The sequence below is a fragment of the Calypte anna genome, chromosome 4A (assembly GCF_003957555.1).
Source record: "Calypte anna isolate BGI_N300 chromosome 4A, bCalAnn1_v1.p, whole genome shotgun sequence".
NCBI lineage: Eukaryota > Metazoa > Chordata > Aves > Apodiformes > Trochilidae > Calypte > Calypte anna.
Window position 1 is genome coordinate 38,283,129 of NC_044248.1, and position 14,682 is coordinate 38,297,810.

At 41.0% G+C, this 14,682-nt stretch overlaps 1 protein-coding gene across 2 annotated transcripts in view; it reads right to left on the bottom strand.

Annotated features, from left to right (window-relative positions):
* The window catches only part of UNC5C (unc-5 netrin receptor C), a 245,051-nt gene that overhangs the window by 80,015 nt on the left and 150,354 nt on the right, over window positions 1-14,682 (bottom strand). For both annotated transcript variants that reach the window (XM_008499602.2, XM_030449670.1), the window contains exon 2: window positions 7,096-7,317. In XM_008499602.2, the coding sequence (XP_008497824.1) occupies window positions 7,096-7,317 (222 nt within the window). The remainder of the gene's footprint in view (window positions 1-7,095; window positions 7,318-14,682) is intronic.

Below are 14,682 nucleotides of genomic sequence, written 5' to 3' on the forward strand. Positions count from 1 at the left end.
AATGTGTAGGCTGGAAATACGCAGAGGGGTATCCTCAAATGCTTCAGATGAATGCACTAAACATTTATATCCCTCTTATTATTATTTTAAATAGCTTTATTTCCTGTCTCAGATTTGTTTTTCTAGAAACCCACAGGAAACCTCCAGGACAATTAGGCAAACAGCTGCAGATAGGAAGTTTATCCTGCAATAAATGAATAAATACCCCACAGCTTTTATCTTTTGGTCCCAAAGCGTTTTGCAGAAGTAAATATCAGTGGTTTGCACAGAGATACATGGTGAATCGACAGAAATTTTGGGAGAGGCAAGTGACCTTTCCCAGGTACCCGTTACTACTCTCAGGAAAAGCAAGAGCTTGGAGGAAGAGCATCTCCCTCTGGGGTCTCTGTTAGCATCCCTGAATCCCCTGAATAAGCTCAAATCCAGGCTAGAAGAACCCAGGTCAGCTTTCTGGCATGAGGGCTGGGGGTTTGCAAGGCTCTCAGCTGTAAAGGTGGCATGGCAAAGAGCACCTCTGCAGGGCAAAAAGCACAGCAAAGAAAGGATAAAGAAAGCACAAGACAAGCAGAAAAACAGGCATGTGTCAATTGCTGTGAACATATAAAGAAAGCTTAAAAGCTAAAAGCTTCAAAAAGCTAACAGCAGCCTTCCAAAAAGACTTACAGGGACAAAAACCTCATATCCAACAGTTCAGTTTGTTAAGAAATTAATGATATGTTGCAAGAGAGTACTATACTCAGCGGAGTCTAAACTCAAAAACCCCACAGCCTTTTGCAGGCTTCTCTACCAAAAGATAATCTTCCTGGGTTTGGGGCATGGTTTTGTATTGCCTATAAGCAGATTTCCCTCTGGAAGAGAGTATCTGTTATTATTCTGTACAGAAAAAAGATCATTCTCCTTCTTCAGCTCAGGACTGCCTTCAGTGATTTTACCACTCAGTCCAACAAAAGTAACCACCTTTTTGAATTTATATCTTATATATCTTATTTATATCTTTATATCTTCTCCGCCCCTGCACCTATGTTGCTTCTGAAGCTTCCAAATTAGCTATTTTTGTATCAAAATATACTAATTACTCAGGATAAATGTAGAAACTTTGCTTGCAAAAAAGGCCTTCATCAGTTTTGTTGTCAAGCATTCCCTTGATCTGGGCATGCTGGGGACCACATTCCCAGCAGCTGATTTTGAAGATGCAAACTGCAAGAAAACAGAACTCTCTTGCAGTGGTGATGTGTACAAGCCTTTACTTCCCCAGGAGAGCTGCCTGACAGGCCCCAGCAGGTAACAGGCAGAGAGAAGATGGCCCAAGTGATGTCTGAATGGCTGCATCCTAAATGTTAAATAGGAAAAAGAGTGTGGGTTTGTTCATAGAGCTTTATGCAAATAAACAGCCTATATTTCCCATGAGAAGTCCAGTTCTTGGGAGAAACAGAGTTGTCTGCTCCTTTCTGCACCAGCTGCAGCCTTTCAGAATATACCTGTAAACATGTTTCACTTACAGCATCCTCCCAAACAGGGCACAGGTTTTGAATACCTGAAGAAAATGGACTGTGGTATCAGTTCTAACCCACAGCTCAAAACTACTGATAGAAGCACTTGGGAAGAGATACAGAGACAGATTTTTTAATTTCCTTGAAATGAATTGGATTTGGAGAGAGCATTGAAAGAACAATGCTAAAAATTTGCTATAAGTTGCTGAGAACTACTTATTTTGAACTGAGGTGCTTGATGTTCAGAATAGATTTGATCCGATGATAAATGGAAAATAAAATAATTTGTGACAACAATGGAATGAAAACAACCCTTATTTATTATATGTGGCTCCCTTTTCTAACAAAACCCCAAGGCATTCTACACCAGAGAGGGAAAATACTGCAGGTTAAGTGTAACTACCACATTTAGCATCAGTTGTCATCTCCTTAATGAAGTTATTATGAAAACTGGCCCCATTTTTCCAGAAAAATGGTTTTACTCCCTGTCATTTGGACTCCTGAAAAATAATACAGAGAATTAGGAGGCTACAGGAGGTGAACAAGCAGGAAAAAGAGATTAAGGAAGAGAGGGAAAAGAGAAGTAATGAAAGGAAGATCTGTAGGTCACAGAAAACAAGTAAAATGGTACCCCTCAGAGGTGTGTTCACAGAGGGACAGGGGATACTTGAATTTCATATTTGGGTTCCCAAAATAAATTCTTCAGCACTGGGATTGAAAGAAGTGCTGTATTTAAAAAAAGTAAGGTAAAAAGTAAAGTTTTTCTTACTTATAAAAAACCCCTGGGATGAATGAGTACAACTGCTCAAAATGAGAGGCTACATACAGATCTTTGCTGTCTAGTCCCACCTGAAACAAAGTCCCCAACAAATTGATGGGGCTTTTGTCATCAGGACAATGCAACCTTCCAAAGCACTATGTCACAAACACCATAAGAAACAGCTTCCATAAGATGGACACAGAGAAAGGAAGATAAAGTGATAGAGCATCTTGTGCTGAAGTGATAATTCTGCCTGCATACACAGAGCCAGAAGAGCTGAGACAGCTGCACTGGAGGTTTGCTTGCTGCTGCCTTGGCTGCAGCACCTTGTAAGATCTGTTTTAAAGGCAAAAGGGCAGATGTCAACCTTTGATCTTTCTGTTAAGAGGGTGATCTATTAAAGACTTAGCTAGCTGGGTACCTACTCCCTGGACAGGCTGCCAAACATGGGGCTTAAGGTAACAACCTCCCACTTGCCAGATCGATGCTGACCCCCTGTCAAATGCTCAGTCTCCTTTCATCAAACCTGCAAGTCAACCAAAATTATGTTAATAATGGGGGAAGCTAATGGTGGGAGGTTAAATGCAGGAATCACAGTCATGGTGATGTAGAGCAACTGAAACAAAGAAGTCTGAGAAGTCTGTCCCAAAAGGAGAAGCATATTCATCCATCTCAGTGCAGTTTGACAAACCCTCTTAATCCACTGAAAAATCTTATTCTGAACCAGATTCTAAATTTATTGGTTTTGTTGATGTGTGGTGAGGCAGAGATTTGAAGGGACAGCTCAGTTGAAAGTCCCTGGAGTCACCTAGCCTCCTTGCTGAAGGCTGGGTGGCACAAAGGATGCTCCTAGGGGACAGCAGGTCTTCTGAGAGCCTGCTTCTGAAGGAAGGACATAGAAAAAAGGATTGGTGGCTTCACCTGATCATTAACAGAGTCTCCCTCAGCTTGACTTTCCCCTGAGATTGCACAGATAAGTTTTCTTCATTTTGGATCAGGTAGGGCCTCAGGCCAGGCTCAAAAGTCTTGCTGCTATTTGGGAACACAGTGGAGGTCATCCTAATTCCTCCTCTCCCTATGAATTCCAGCAAAAGAAGACAGGAAATGTAGGCAAACTATAATGCCAACTGAATAGCCCAATATGTCTATTTAATTAGCACTTAAAAGAGTCTCAAATGTTGTTTTCTCCTTGCTTGAAGGAGAGAAAAGAAGATGTCACTGGCACTGCAGAGAGCCAGAGGAGGTTTATAGATCATTTCACCTTAGCTGTCAGGGATAAACTATTACAATGCATACCCAAATTGAAAAGACAAAACCAAGGTCTCTGTAGTCCTGAGTTTTCCTGCTGGACATCATTAGGATGTAGGGGGTGATTAGCAGTATTTAATCCTCCTGGAGAAATGAAATGTGGACAGGACACTGATTTTCTATACATCTACAACTGCAGCATTGGTGTGTGTGTCTGAAAATATTTCTCCATTAAAATCACACATGGAAAATAAAATCTTTTGCTGTAATCACTTTCAGAGGTATGGAGATTTGGAAAATGTGCACGCATTGATCTAAAAATTATTGATGTTATTGAGCTTCCTGCCCTAGGACAATGGAATTTTCTTCCCCTCAAAAGCATCAGTTCTGCAGGGTTCCCTGATGTTATCTTTTATGTCAGTCAGTCATAAAATCTAATGTATTCCTTCAAAACAACTTTCAACTTTGTTATTTTTTAAAACCAGTGTTCCTTTACATGTATTTTTCCACATTATGGAAAAATACCCAGTAAAAACGTAAAAAAAAAAGACCATACCCTGCCTTGTATTTCATGTACATAGGAAATGAAAGAGCCAAATGTGTTCATTAAAGATTTTCAAAGCACCCATTTGACTTCTTTATGAAAATGCATAGCTTTTTAGATAATGAAGAAAACTCCCAGAAAGTCTGAGGATTTAAAGCCAGAATGTAATGATCTTCTGTGTAAAGCTTCTGGCTCCTCCGATGACGTCACTGGAATTTTTTTTGCAAGGCTCTCTCCTCAGGCTACTTTAATTAAAGTGGTACTAGAACACCCTGTTACTGCTACTGTTCTCATTCTCTCCAACCAGAAAGCAACAACTCCCACAGAGTCCTGGTGCATGTTCTTCACACAAATGCTTTACCTACTCTTTAAAAATACCACAACAGTGCAAAGTGTATATAACTATAACTCTTATTTTGTACCTTTTCTCTGTTACAAAGGAAAAAATATATATACATAGAAAAAAGATACAAATATTTATTTTCTACTCCTCAAAATTAATTTATTCAAATTTCCTATCTAGCTTCTCTCTTCAATGAGAGCTCAGCTGCACTCTCATTTCATCTCCTGTGCCAGTGCTATTGCTGTGCTGTTGTCTCTGGTTTTATCAATGACAGAAACAAATTTGCCTTATAAGAAGAGTTAATCATGTCTACAAAGATTTCATTCCTGGGCACAGGCTCAAAGTCCATGAACACATAATCTCTGGCAAATCAAAGCCTATTTCTCTCTTTCATGCACCATTTACAATCCCAAGATGATGTACTGCTAGCATCACACCTGTGTTTTAGTACTCTTTCTTCTCAATTACCCACCCTGTAGAAAAGAAAGCATAGTTGACCTTTACTTTTTTTCTCCCTCTGTTTTTCTACATGAAGAACTGAAAGAGAAAGGTGGTTCAAAAATGGCAGCAGCAGACCCCATCAGCATGGTGCCCTTCTTCATATTTAGGCAGAAAAGACCTTAGGAAGTAGTTATCAGGAAAGAAGAATGAGTGTAATTTTTAGTTGTTTGGATTACATGACTGCTCCAGCAGAACCACTGTGTAACTGAGCCCTTTGAGCCTTTGAGCCCCAGGCTAGACCTAACCTGGTTTGTGGACAATTTCTCCAGCCTCTCAAAATGCAACATGAAGCCTGCAGCAGCGTAGGCTTGGGCTCCCATCCTCATGCTGCCCTCTGAGTAGCTCAGTCACTACTGCTTTGCCCTATAACCACTGCCCTAGCTCACCAGAAATAGCAAAAGAAAGCAGAATACCTCCAGAAGTGGTAGGATTAAAGGGCTTTGCCAGCCTGACAGGTGCAAGCTGCCAAACCTCCTTCTCTGGGCATCAGAATGAATCGTCAGAGTCACTGCCTCCTGCAGCTTCTTCTCCAGCTCCATCTGCAGTGGATATTTCCCCAGCTTCCATAGATTTGTAGAAGATATTCTTTTACCACTATGTTAAATACATTCTTTATAACCTTCTATACTAACTAACTGCTAAGAACCCTGGATTCTCAGTCAGTTTACAGGAAGGTGCAAACACACCAGCAACCACCACATGCATTCACCAGTCTTTTGGCAACAATCAGGTTGACTGACAAATTTAGGTTGTTATGAGTCTCATTTTAACAAGCTATTAGTGTGGCTCTTGTGCTAATAATCTTTTGACACCCTCAAACTTCAGTATACTATGGTAATCTCTACTTGGATATGGGGGTTGTTTCCATATAGTTGTATGGAATTAGGCAAAACATTTGTCCTTTAATACATTCAGATGCATATCTACCTTTTTTAATAAAGCAATTTGTTTTATGCTATGATGAAGTTTTCCAACAATGAGATTTTGGGGAAAAAAGAATGAGTTTTTCACTAGAGGTGCACCTGTAGGGAAATATTTTCATGTTTCTGAGTGCTGATGTTAATAAAAGCTTAAACAATTAACACAGTGATAGCTGCTCTCCTGCTTGTCCTCCTTCATTTCAGTGGACTCCCATGGATAAAAAATGAAGATGTATTAAGTAACCTAAATTTTTTGTTTGTTTTTCTGCTGCAGTGCAGTTGTTGGAAAAGCCAATTCTTACAAACAAACAGGCCCAGAGTTTAATAAAGATTTTTTCTACAGCCTTTCTTCCTACACCCACCTTCTCTTTTTCAAGCTGAGAGCATGACAGTACCATTGAAAGCTTATGCTTTTGATCTCTCTGCAAATAAATGAGCTGAAACAAATAAAACTTGGTTCACAAGAGACTTCCAAGACATCTGGTGGAGTTATTTTTCTAAGTAATTAGAGCAAGTGGTGGTGTAATTCCCAAATGAAAGGTACCTTCTTCCTTGGTACCCAGTTATTTTTCAGAGCCATCAAAATAGCAAGTCTCACTTCTCTCTTTGCAAACTATTGATTATCAGTCTCCTCAAATAGAAGCAATCATACCTTTTCTTTATGCTGGTTTATCAACTTTTTAAAAACTTTCCTTTGTTTTTTTTTTCTTTAGTATTATGAGGCTCCTATTTTTCCCCCATGAATGTCACTGGGATTTCTGTTATTGACTGAGGAAGAATGAGGCTCTACTTCGTAAGGTTCTATACCTTCTATACCTGTGCCTAGGTATGCTTCCTCCTTCTTTCTTGTCAGAAGCTGAGTAAATTTCTCCTTTTTTCCTGAATCTCCTGAGGAAAGCATCATTCTAGGAGCAACCCCATTGCTTTCTGGCACTTGGGAGAGATTGTGACACTGGGAACTTGTGACACTGAGGAAGTGGATAGGGAGTAGACCTGGTTGTGAAATCAATTCCATTTTGTTTGTTCACAGTTCTCCTGGCTTTATTTTTTTTGTTTGTTTTGTTTCAAACTTGGGCAAGCTTCAACAATCATGTTTTACTAACTGTCCTGGTTACAGACATCACCTCTGTGCTGTGACATGTGCCACGTGCTATGACAGTAAAGCCAGGTACAGAATTCACAGCTGAATCAATGGTAAAGTAGCTGCCTCATGAATTAGCTGCTAGATTACAACTTGTTATTAATGTTTTTTTTTAATTCCCACCCTCCGTGACATAACACAGACTCACCAGAGGTTTCATCTACTCTCTCATCCACCACATGGTCTTTCTGATGAACCCATTCACTGTTGCACTTGAAATAGATCTGTGTGGCTGGGCTTGCTTTGCAGTACAGGTTCACAGGCTTGTTCTTCACAATGTAAGCCTCCTCGGGTTCAATAAGGAAATGGGGCAGTGGCTCTGGAGGATCAGATGGAAAAGTTTCTGGAAGTTCATGGAAAAAGTCATCATCTGCAGAAAAGAGACAAAAAAAAAAAAAAAAAAAGGACAAATTAAACAACCAAAATTCAGCTGACAAAGACTTACAAGTACTTTCTGAAAGCTTCGGAAGGAGCAGACTTTTCGTATCATAATCAAATGCTATCTTAGGAGCATTCCCAGACCCAGGTTTAAATGCACTGCTGCTTTCATAATAGAAGAAATTGTCCTTTAATTCTGAGCTCTCTCCTTCCCCTATGTGAGGTGATAGGAATGGGAACATTTGCACAGCTGGAGAAGGTCTTTTGTTATCATCACCAGCAAGAGGAGCAATAAAGTATCGTGTGAGCGCTTGGGAGAGTTGCCTGCAAAACCGTAAAAAAGAAATAATAGAAACTTTTGGAGCCTTCAAGGTCATGCTTTTCAGTAGAGACTTATGGCACAGTTTAATCAAGTGCATACACATAGTGCAGGCTGAGGCTGGTACAAATAGGAAATAGCATCTTCTGTTTCAGATGAGCAACCTGGAATCTGCTCTAAGGGCAAAAGACTACATTGAAAGCCCAGTCTGTGCTGCTTTGTTCATCCTCTGACACTCTTGCTAAGGCTGCTAATGGAGGTGGCAAGGTATGCGTTATTTACTTTGTAGTACACTAACTGGTCTGTGTGGTTCTCACAATGGAGAGGAACTGGGAGCTGAGACATGTCACTGAGATGGTGACATTCTGGAACAACACAGATGCATGCTATTGATATCAGGAACCTCTGCATCTCTCTGCTGCTAAAGTTGATGTAAGAAAGCTGGAGAAGGAGGAAAAGAATCCAGCGCCCAGACGACAACACTAAAATCATCTAACACGTTTTCTTTCTCTCTGCCTCCCTCTTCATAAACTCCCTTTAAAACTCCTCTGTTCCTTTCTGCAGAAGAAGTCTCCCACATCAGAAAGTACCAATTCAGAGGAGAATAACCCTCTTTGCCACAGAACATGAAAATAAAAATATAAAAGGCTGACTATCTCTTCCCTGATAGTCTTCATGAAGATGAAATATCAGGTGACTACCTTCCCCCTACCTGAGACATGCCTGTGAAGGCTGTGTCCAGAATTACGAGGGACATGAAAGGCTCTCCTTCCAGCTAGTGCTTTTGCAGAATCATAGAAGCATGATCAAATCATAAAATGGTTTGGGTTGGAAAGGACTTTAAAGATCACCCAGTTCTAACCTCCCTGCCATGGGTAGGGATACCACACACTAGGTCAGGTTGCTCAGGGCCCCATCCAACCTGGCCTTGGACACTTCCAGGGAGGGGACAGCCACAACTTCCTTGGGCAACCTGTGCCAGTGTCTCACCACCCTCCCAGGAAAGAACTTTTTCCAAATGTCTAACACAGATCTCCTCTCTTCAAGTTTTAAACCATTGCCCCTTGTCATTTCCCTACACATCCATGCAAAAAGTCCTACACCAGTTTTCTTGTAGGCCCCCTTCAGTTATTGAAAGACAAGAAAGGACAGGACCAGATGAAGGAGACAGGGGGAGAAAGTAATATGGTACCCATGCATATAGCTGTGTGTCTTCATCAGTGATGGGAACACCTTTCACAGCAAAAGACTTTGTAAACCTCTTAAATCATTTATGAAGAGAACATGTGTACAACTTTAGTTTGTTTGTTTTCTTCTCCCTTGATTTTAATTTAAAAATACTCCTGCCCTTTCGGGTGTCTCATTTTACAAAGCGTAGCAGGCCTGACTCACTGCTACATCATCCCTGAGAGTTAATAGAAGCAAGCTGGTTCAATGATAGAAGAAAGCACCATTAAATAAGGACTGACGTTTTTCTAGCAAAAGGAAAATCTGTGACATATTATAAGAATTCCAGTTCCATCTCCAAATCATCAAATTAAATGAAATTTTTAACACTTTATCATTCTTCCTTTTTTTCCCTGTGTTTTCTTTTTCACTCTGACCACATCAGCCTCCTCTTTATGCAATCCCATTTCCTCTCCCCATTAGGTATTTCTTCTTTGCTCCATTTCACTCCCTATTTCTTTTTCCAAACAGAAAAGATGAGTTACAATAACTTAATGGGACTTCACATTTGGTTTCGTGACAACAAAACATGTTTGAATGGAAGCAAGAGGCTTTTCAGTATTTCTCATCCCCTTCTCTCCATCTCTCCCCCTTTTTCCCCACCTTCTCCCTCTCCCACATGCTGCTCCACAGATATCTACAAAACTGAAACATTAGAGATGAATCATTTCCCCTGAACTGCCACAGGATGGATCTTTTTCTTCTGGTCATTTAATTGCAAATCAGCAAGCAGACAGATGGAAACTAAAAAAAGCACACATATGTTTTATAATTAAACATGTATTGCTTCACTAATTTCTGGTGACTGGAAGAACAAATGTATTTATTTTCATCACTAGATTTCTGCACATTATCAAAGACAGCACTCACACTGCCTGACTGCATCTTGTCAACGATGTAACTAGAAAGTCTAGAAGGAAAAATGAGCAAGCTGCAGAAAATAATAAAGGTGCATTTTAAAATTTATTTCTTTCATCAGCCTGGAGAATGTGTGTGGGCTTTGGCTTTCACAGGATCATACAGAATCATTTTAACTGGAAAAGTCCATCAAGATCACTAAATCCAACCATCAACCCTAACTCTACCAAGCCCAGTGCTAAACCACATCCCTAAGCCCCACATTTGGGTGTCTTTTAAACAGTGACAGGGAGGGTGATTCAACCACCTCCCCGGGCAGCCTGTTCCAGTGTTTGATAATTCAGTGAAGAAGTTTCTTTTAATATCCAACCTAAACTTCCTTTGGTGCAACTTGAGGCCATTTCCTCTTGTACTATTGCTTGTTACATGACAAGAGACTGACACCCACCTTGCTACAATCTCCTTTCACACAGTTGTAAAAGAGGTAAGAGAGTTGTAAGAGATAACAACCAGTTCCCTCAGGTGTCCCTCATAAGACTTCTTGTTCTCCAGACACTTCCCCAGCTTTGCTGCCTTTCTTGGTACTCACTGCAGTACCTCAATGTCCTTCTTGGGATGAGGGGCCCAGAACTGAACACAGCCCTAGAGGTGCAGACAGTCACTGCCTTTCTGCTGGCCACACTGTTCCTGATACAAGCCAGGATGCTGCTGGCCACCTGGGCACACTGCTGGCCCACGTTCAGCCAGCTGCTGATCCACAACCCCAAGTCCCTTTACTTCTGTGCAGCTTTCCAGCCACTCTTCCCTAAACCTCTAGTGTCACATGGGGTTGTTGCTGACCCCATGCAGAACCTGATACTTGGGCTTTGTTGAACCTCACACAACTGGCCTGGGTCCATCATTTCAGCCAGTCCACAACCCTCTGTAGAGCCTTCCTCCCTTCAAGCAGATCAACCTGGGTCATCTGCACACTTGCTGAAGGTGCACTCAATCCTCTCATCCAGAATAAAGACATTAAAGAGAATTGGCCCTAATAATGAATCTTGGGGAGATATCACTTGTGATGTTTAAATCTCCTGGCTGGATTTAACTCTACCACAAATGGACCCAGCCACTCAGCCAGTTTTTTGCCCTTCAAAGACTACACCTGTCTAAGCCACACATAGCCAGTTTCTCTGAGAGAATGCTGTGGGAAACCGTGGAAAAGGCTTTACTAAAGTTTAGGAAAACAGCATCCACAGCCTTTCCCTCACCTATGAAGGGAGTCACCTTGTCATAGAAGGAGATTGCCAGGCAGGACCTGCCTTTCATGAACCCATGCTGACTGGGTTGTACCCCAGTACCCCCAGGTTTATCCCATCAGCTCAGAGGCACAAAGGCTTCCAGCTCCTCTTGCTTGTTGCAGCTGCTGGATGCCTTAGAGTGAATGCACTTCAGCTGGGCTATTGGCCTTGCCATTGTACACTCCAGGTGGCTGGTCTGCTTATTTTTCACCTCCTGAATGAAACTGCTTCTAATGTTTAAATATTATTTTTATGTGAAAGTGGATTCACAGTATTGGCCAGTACACGACAATCTAGACTCATGTTTCAATTGTTAAAATAGCTGTTTCTACACTCCAGCCTGGGCACCCCGCAGTCAGGTATGTGCCAGTTTTCTTACTGACTTCTTTCTATAATTCTGCCTGATCTTTCTTAAGAAATAATAAAGCCCAGCTTTTAAAATTGCTATTGAGATGCATCTGAATCATTCTTCAGAGTTAGGAATGTAGATGGAAACCATTCATGAACTGTCACACAGAGTGTGCAGAGGCTGACTTATCCCTGGGAACTGGCATTTAAGATCTGGAAATTTTGAATAAATTTCACATACATAGCAGCTAAGACTGGTTTGCTGGGCTTTTAACACTGGAGAATGTTCATTCAATCCCTGCCATTTTACTGTTGCTATTTGTAGCAACATTGCAGTATTGTTTGTTTTTTATGGAGCACATTCTTAAGAGGAGCATCCAGAATAGGACCACAACTGGGTTTTCCAGTGTTTCACAGAAAAAAAAAACAACCCCTCAGTCATGCTATAAAACTAGTCCTACTTCGATTAGCATTCAGGGCTCCTTGCTAGTCACTGCTGAAGGGTAACAGGCAGCACAACCAGTCTGGATGAAGGGCAGGAGGTTGGTGTCCCCTGCATTCCCCAAAGAGATGGGGAGGCAAATCACTGTTCTACAGTCACCCCAGCCACCACTGCCTGGAGCTGCAGGATGGTGGTTTACAGGTAGCTAAGGTGTGCAGCTGTGGCTGTCCTGCAGTAGTCACCTCTTGGGATGAAGACACCTCAAAGAGGAAGAGCCTTAAATCCCCTCACAATGGTTTTCCTATGACAAGAAACAGAGCTGTGGCACTGCTTAGAGTTGGCCAGTTTGGCTGCTGATTTGGGAGGGGGTTTTGAACCACCAACCTTACCCACACATCTTGCATCCAAACCTCACATGTCATTTTTTTCACATTGGACTGATATGTTGCTATGCTTTCATTGCAATTCTTCCAGCAACATGTGAGCATAATTATAATGGCTTTGTAATTACATAACAAAGTATTCTTACAACACAGATATTTGCCTCTGAAAATGTCAGTATAGGGCATTTGACTCTGCTGAGATTTTTTTGCAACTCTCTACAAAACAAACTGCTGGTAACACCAAGGCAACCTCATTAATTTGTGTTTTCACAAGGCCATGGTTTCTAACAACCTAATAAACATTGCCATCAAAGTTTCCCTTGACCAGTTCTAGTTTAACACAGGTCATTCCTCTACCCATGCAAAGACCAAACCTGGCTTAGGTTTTTTATTCATCACTTTATTATAGATGTGTGGGGGCTTGCTGGGCTTGGTGCTATAATTTGGTTGGGGGCTGGGGATGAATCTCACCTGAAACTTTTATCTGAATCTTCCTGACAGCTATCACCAGTTATTTAAAGTGTTCATCTTCCAAAGGTTCAACAAAGCAGCAAGCTTTCTAACTCTATTAACTTTCCTAACTAGTTAGACTTTCTTTCCTTTGTCGTGAGGAAAAAAAGTAATGAAACCATTTGGGAGTGATCTGGGAGTGTAGATACAAGCAAACACTACAAATCCACATCCTTGATTCCCAATCATTATGGGAATGCATGTGCAGCAAGTTCCTCTTACAACCTTGATCAAATGCAAATACAAGGCACTCATCATTCTCCCCTGTTGTAACAAATCTCCTTCTGTGCTCAGTAACTTTGGGCTGCAAGTTTAGTTCTGCAGTATGTCACATTCATCTTTATTTTCACATAATAAAGTGCACAGCCCATCTGTTGTTATTGACTGATTTATATTAGCAAGACAAAAGACCTGATTAATGGTACCCCTAAACGTGTTTCACTCATGCAATTCATTCATATTAAGAAAGCAAATTTTTAAAAGCCATTTTCACCTACAAACTCAATTTGGATTTTTTTTTAGTTACTGTCCCAATTACAGATACTCTCTTTTATTTGCTGTCTATAGCATCTGATGGATACTTGTATCACATCATATCAATAGTATCACATGGATTGCCACACATCTGAATTTTAGTTTCATTTTAGTTCAATTTTCTTTAAATGTAAACCAAATTTTTGCATAAGCCAGGAACCTTTCAATGTCAGGGAAGGTCTTTATTCTCTTCATGTATTTGTTTGTAAAACTACATATTATAGCTCTTCATGCATAACAAGAGAAAAAGATATTTTATGGTGTACTTCTCTTCTTATGGACTACTATCCCTGCTCTAATCTGTGGCAGAAAAATATTGTGCTCCATACACCAATCTTTTCATCTCTAGATCACTAGTTTTATTACTATATATCAAGCTTTAATTCTCATCAACCCAGCCTATAACTCACTATGTTTCTGAAATGTGCAACTTAAACTATTATTGCTTAGATCATAATATATTGGACCATTATCTCTTTGTGCAAGACCTGGAGCAAATTCTACTCAGATGGAATTTACTTCAGAGTGATTCAAGAGCAATTTCAAATGAATGGCTGCAAACCCAATTCCATTTGCATTTGGATGCCCATCACTCGGCAAGATCATTCCCCATCCGTAGCAAGAGAGGCAGCTGGAGTTAACTCTATGGATGGGATTTATGTTCAGTTTTTTTTTTAATGTTATGATTAAAGGATTTCTAGAGCAACAAGTACTGTCGACTGTGAAAGTAACAGCAGGTGCTATCCTGGTAAGGCAGTCTGCCATGGAGCCAAGAGTGGGGATTACAGTCTGTACGTTTTCAGGGAAGGAAAATTGCTCAGGCAGAAGTCCTTTGGTTGCAGGGAAGTAAAGAAGCAAAAAATCCTGTATGTCATAGAGTCTGCTTCTACCTTAGAGCCCCATAGCTCTAATGGAGCTATCAATCCATAATTAGGCCAAGCTGCATGAGAATTGGGACAAAACAGGACTTTTCCTAATTACCAATGAGTAGTTTTCCTTTCAGAGGGTCCTCTTGACCCTGCCTCAGCCCTGGATATCACAAAGGGACAGAGTATGGGCACAACAAAGCACAGTCCATGCCCTGTAAGAAAAAGCATGTATTCCTGCCCTGGGGAAGAGGAGGAGGAAGGTGGGTTTTTTTTTCCCCTCTGCCAGCCCTACCTCCAGCTGACTGCAATAGGGCAATCCCATGTTATACTTCAGCATCTTGGAAGTGCTGAAGTGGAATATTTCACTAAAATGCCCAGGAGGATTGCAGTTTCATACCAGCATAAAATTTGGCTGGCTTAGCAGGCTGGCAGCCACTTGCTTGCATCTGAATTCACTGCAGCCTTTACATGCCTAAAGATGAGGCTTAGTTTTGGGGCAGCCCACAAACCAGACGCTTGCTGAACCTTGCTGAACTCTCATAGGAGCAAAGTCAAAGGAATTTCATACTCAGATTTTGCAGAGC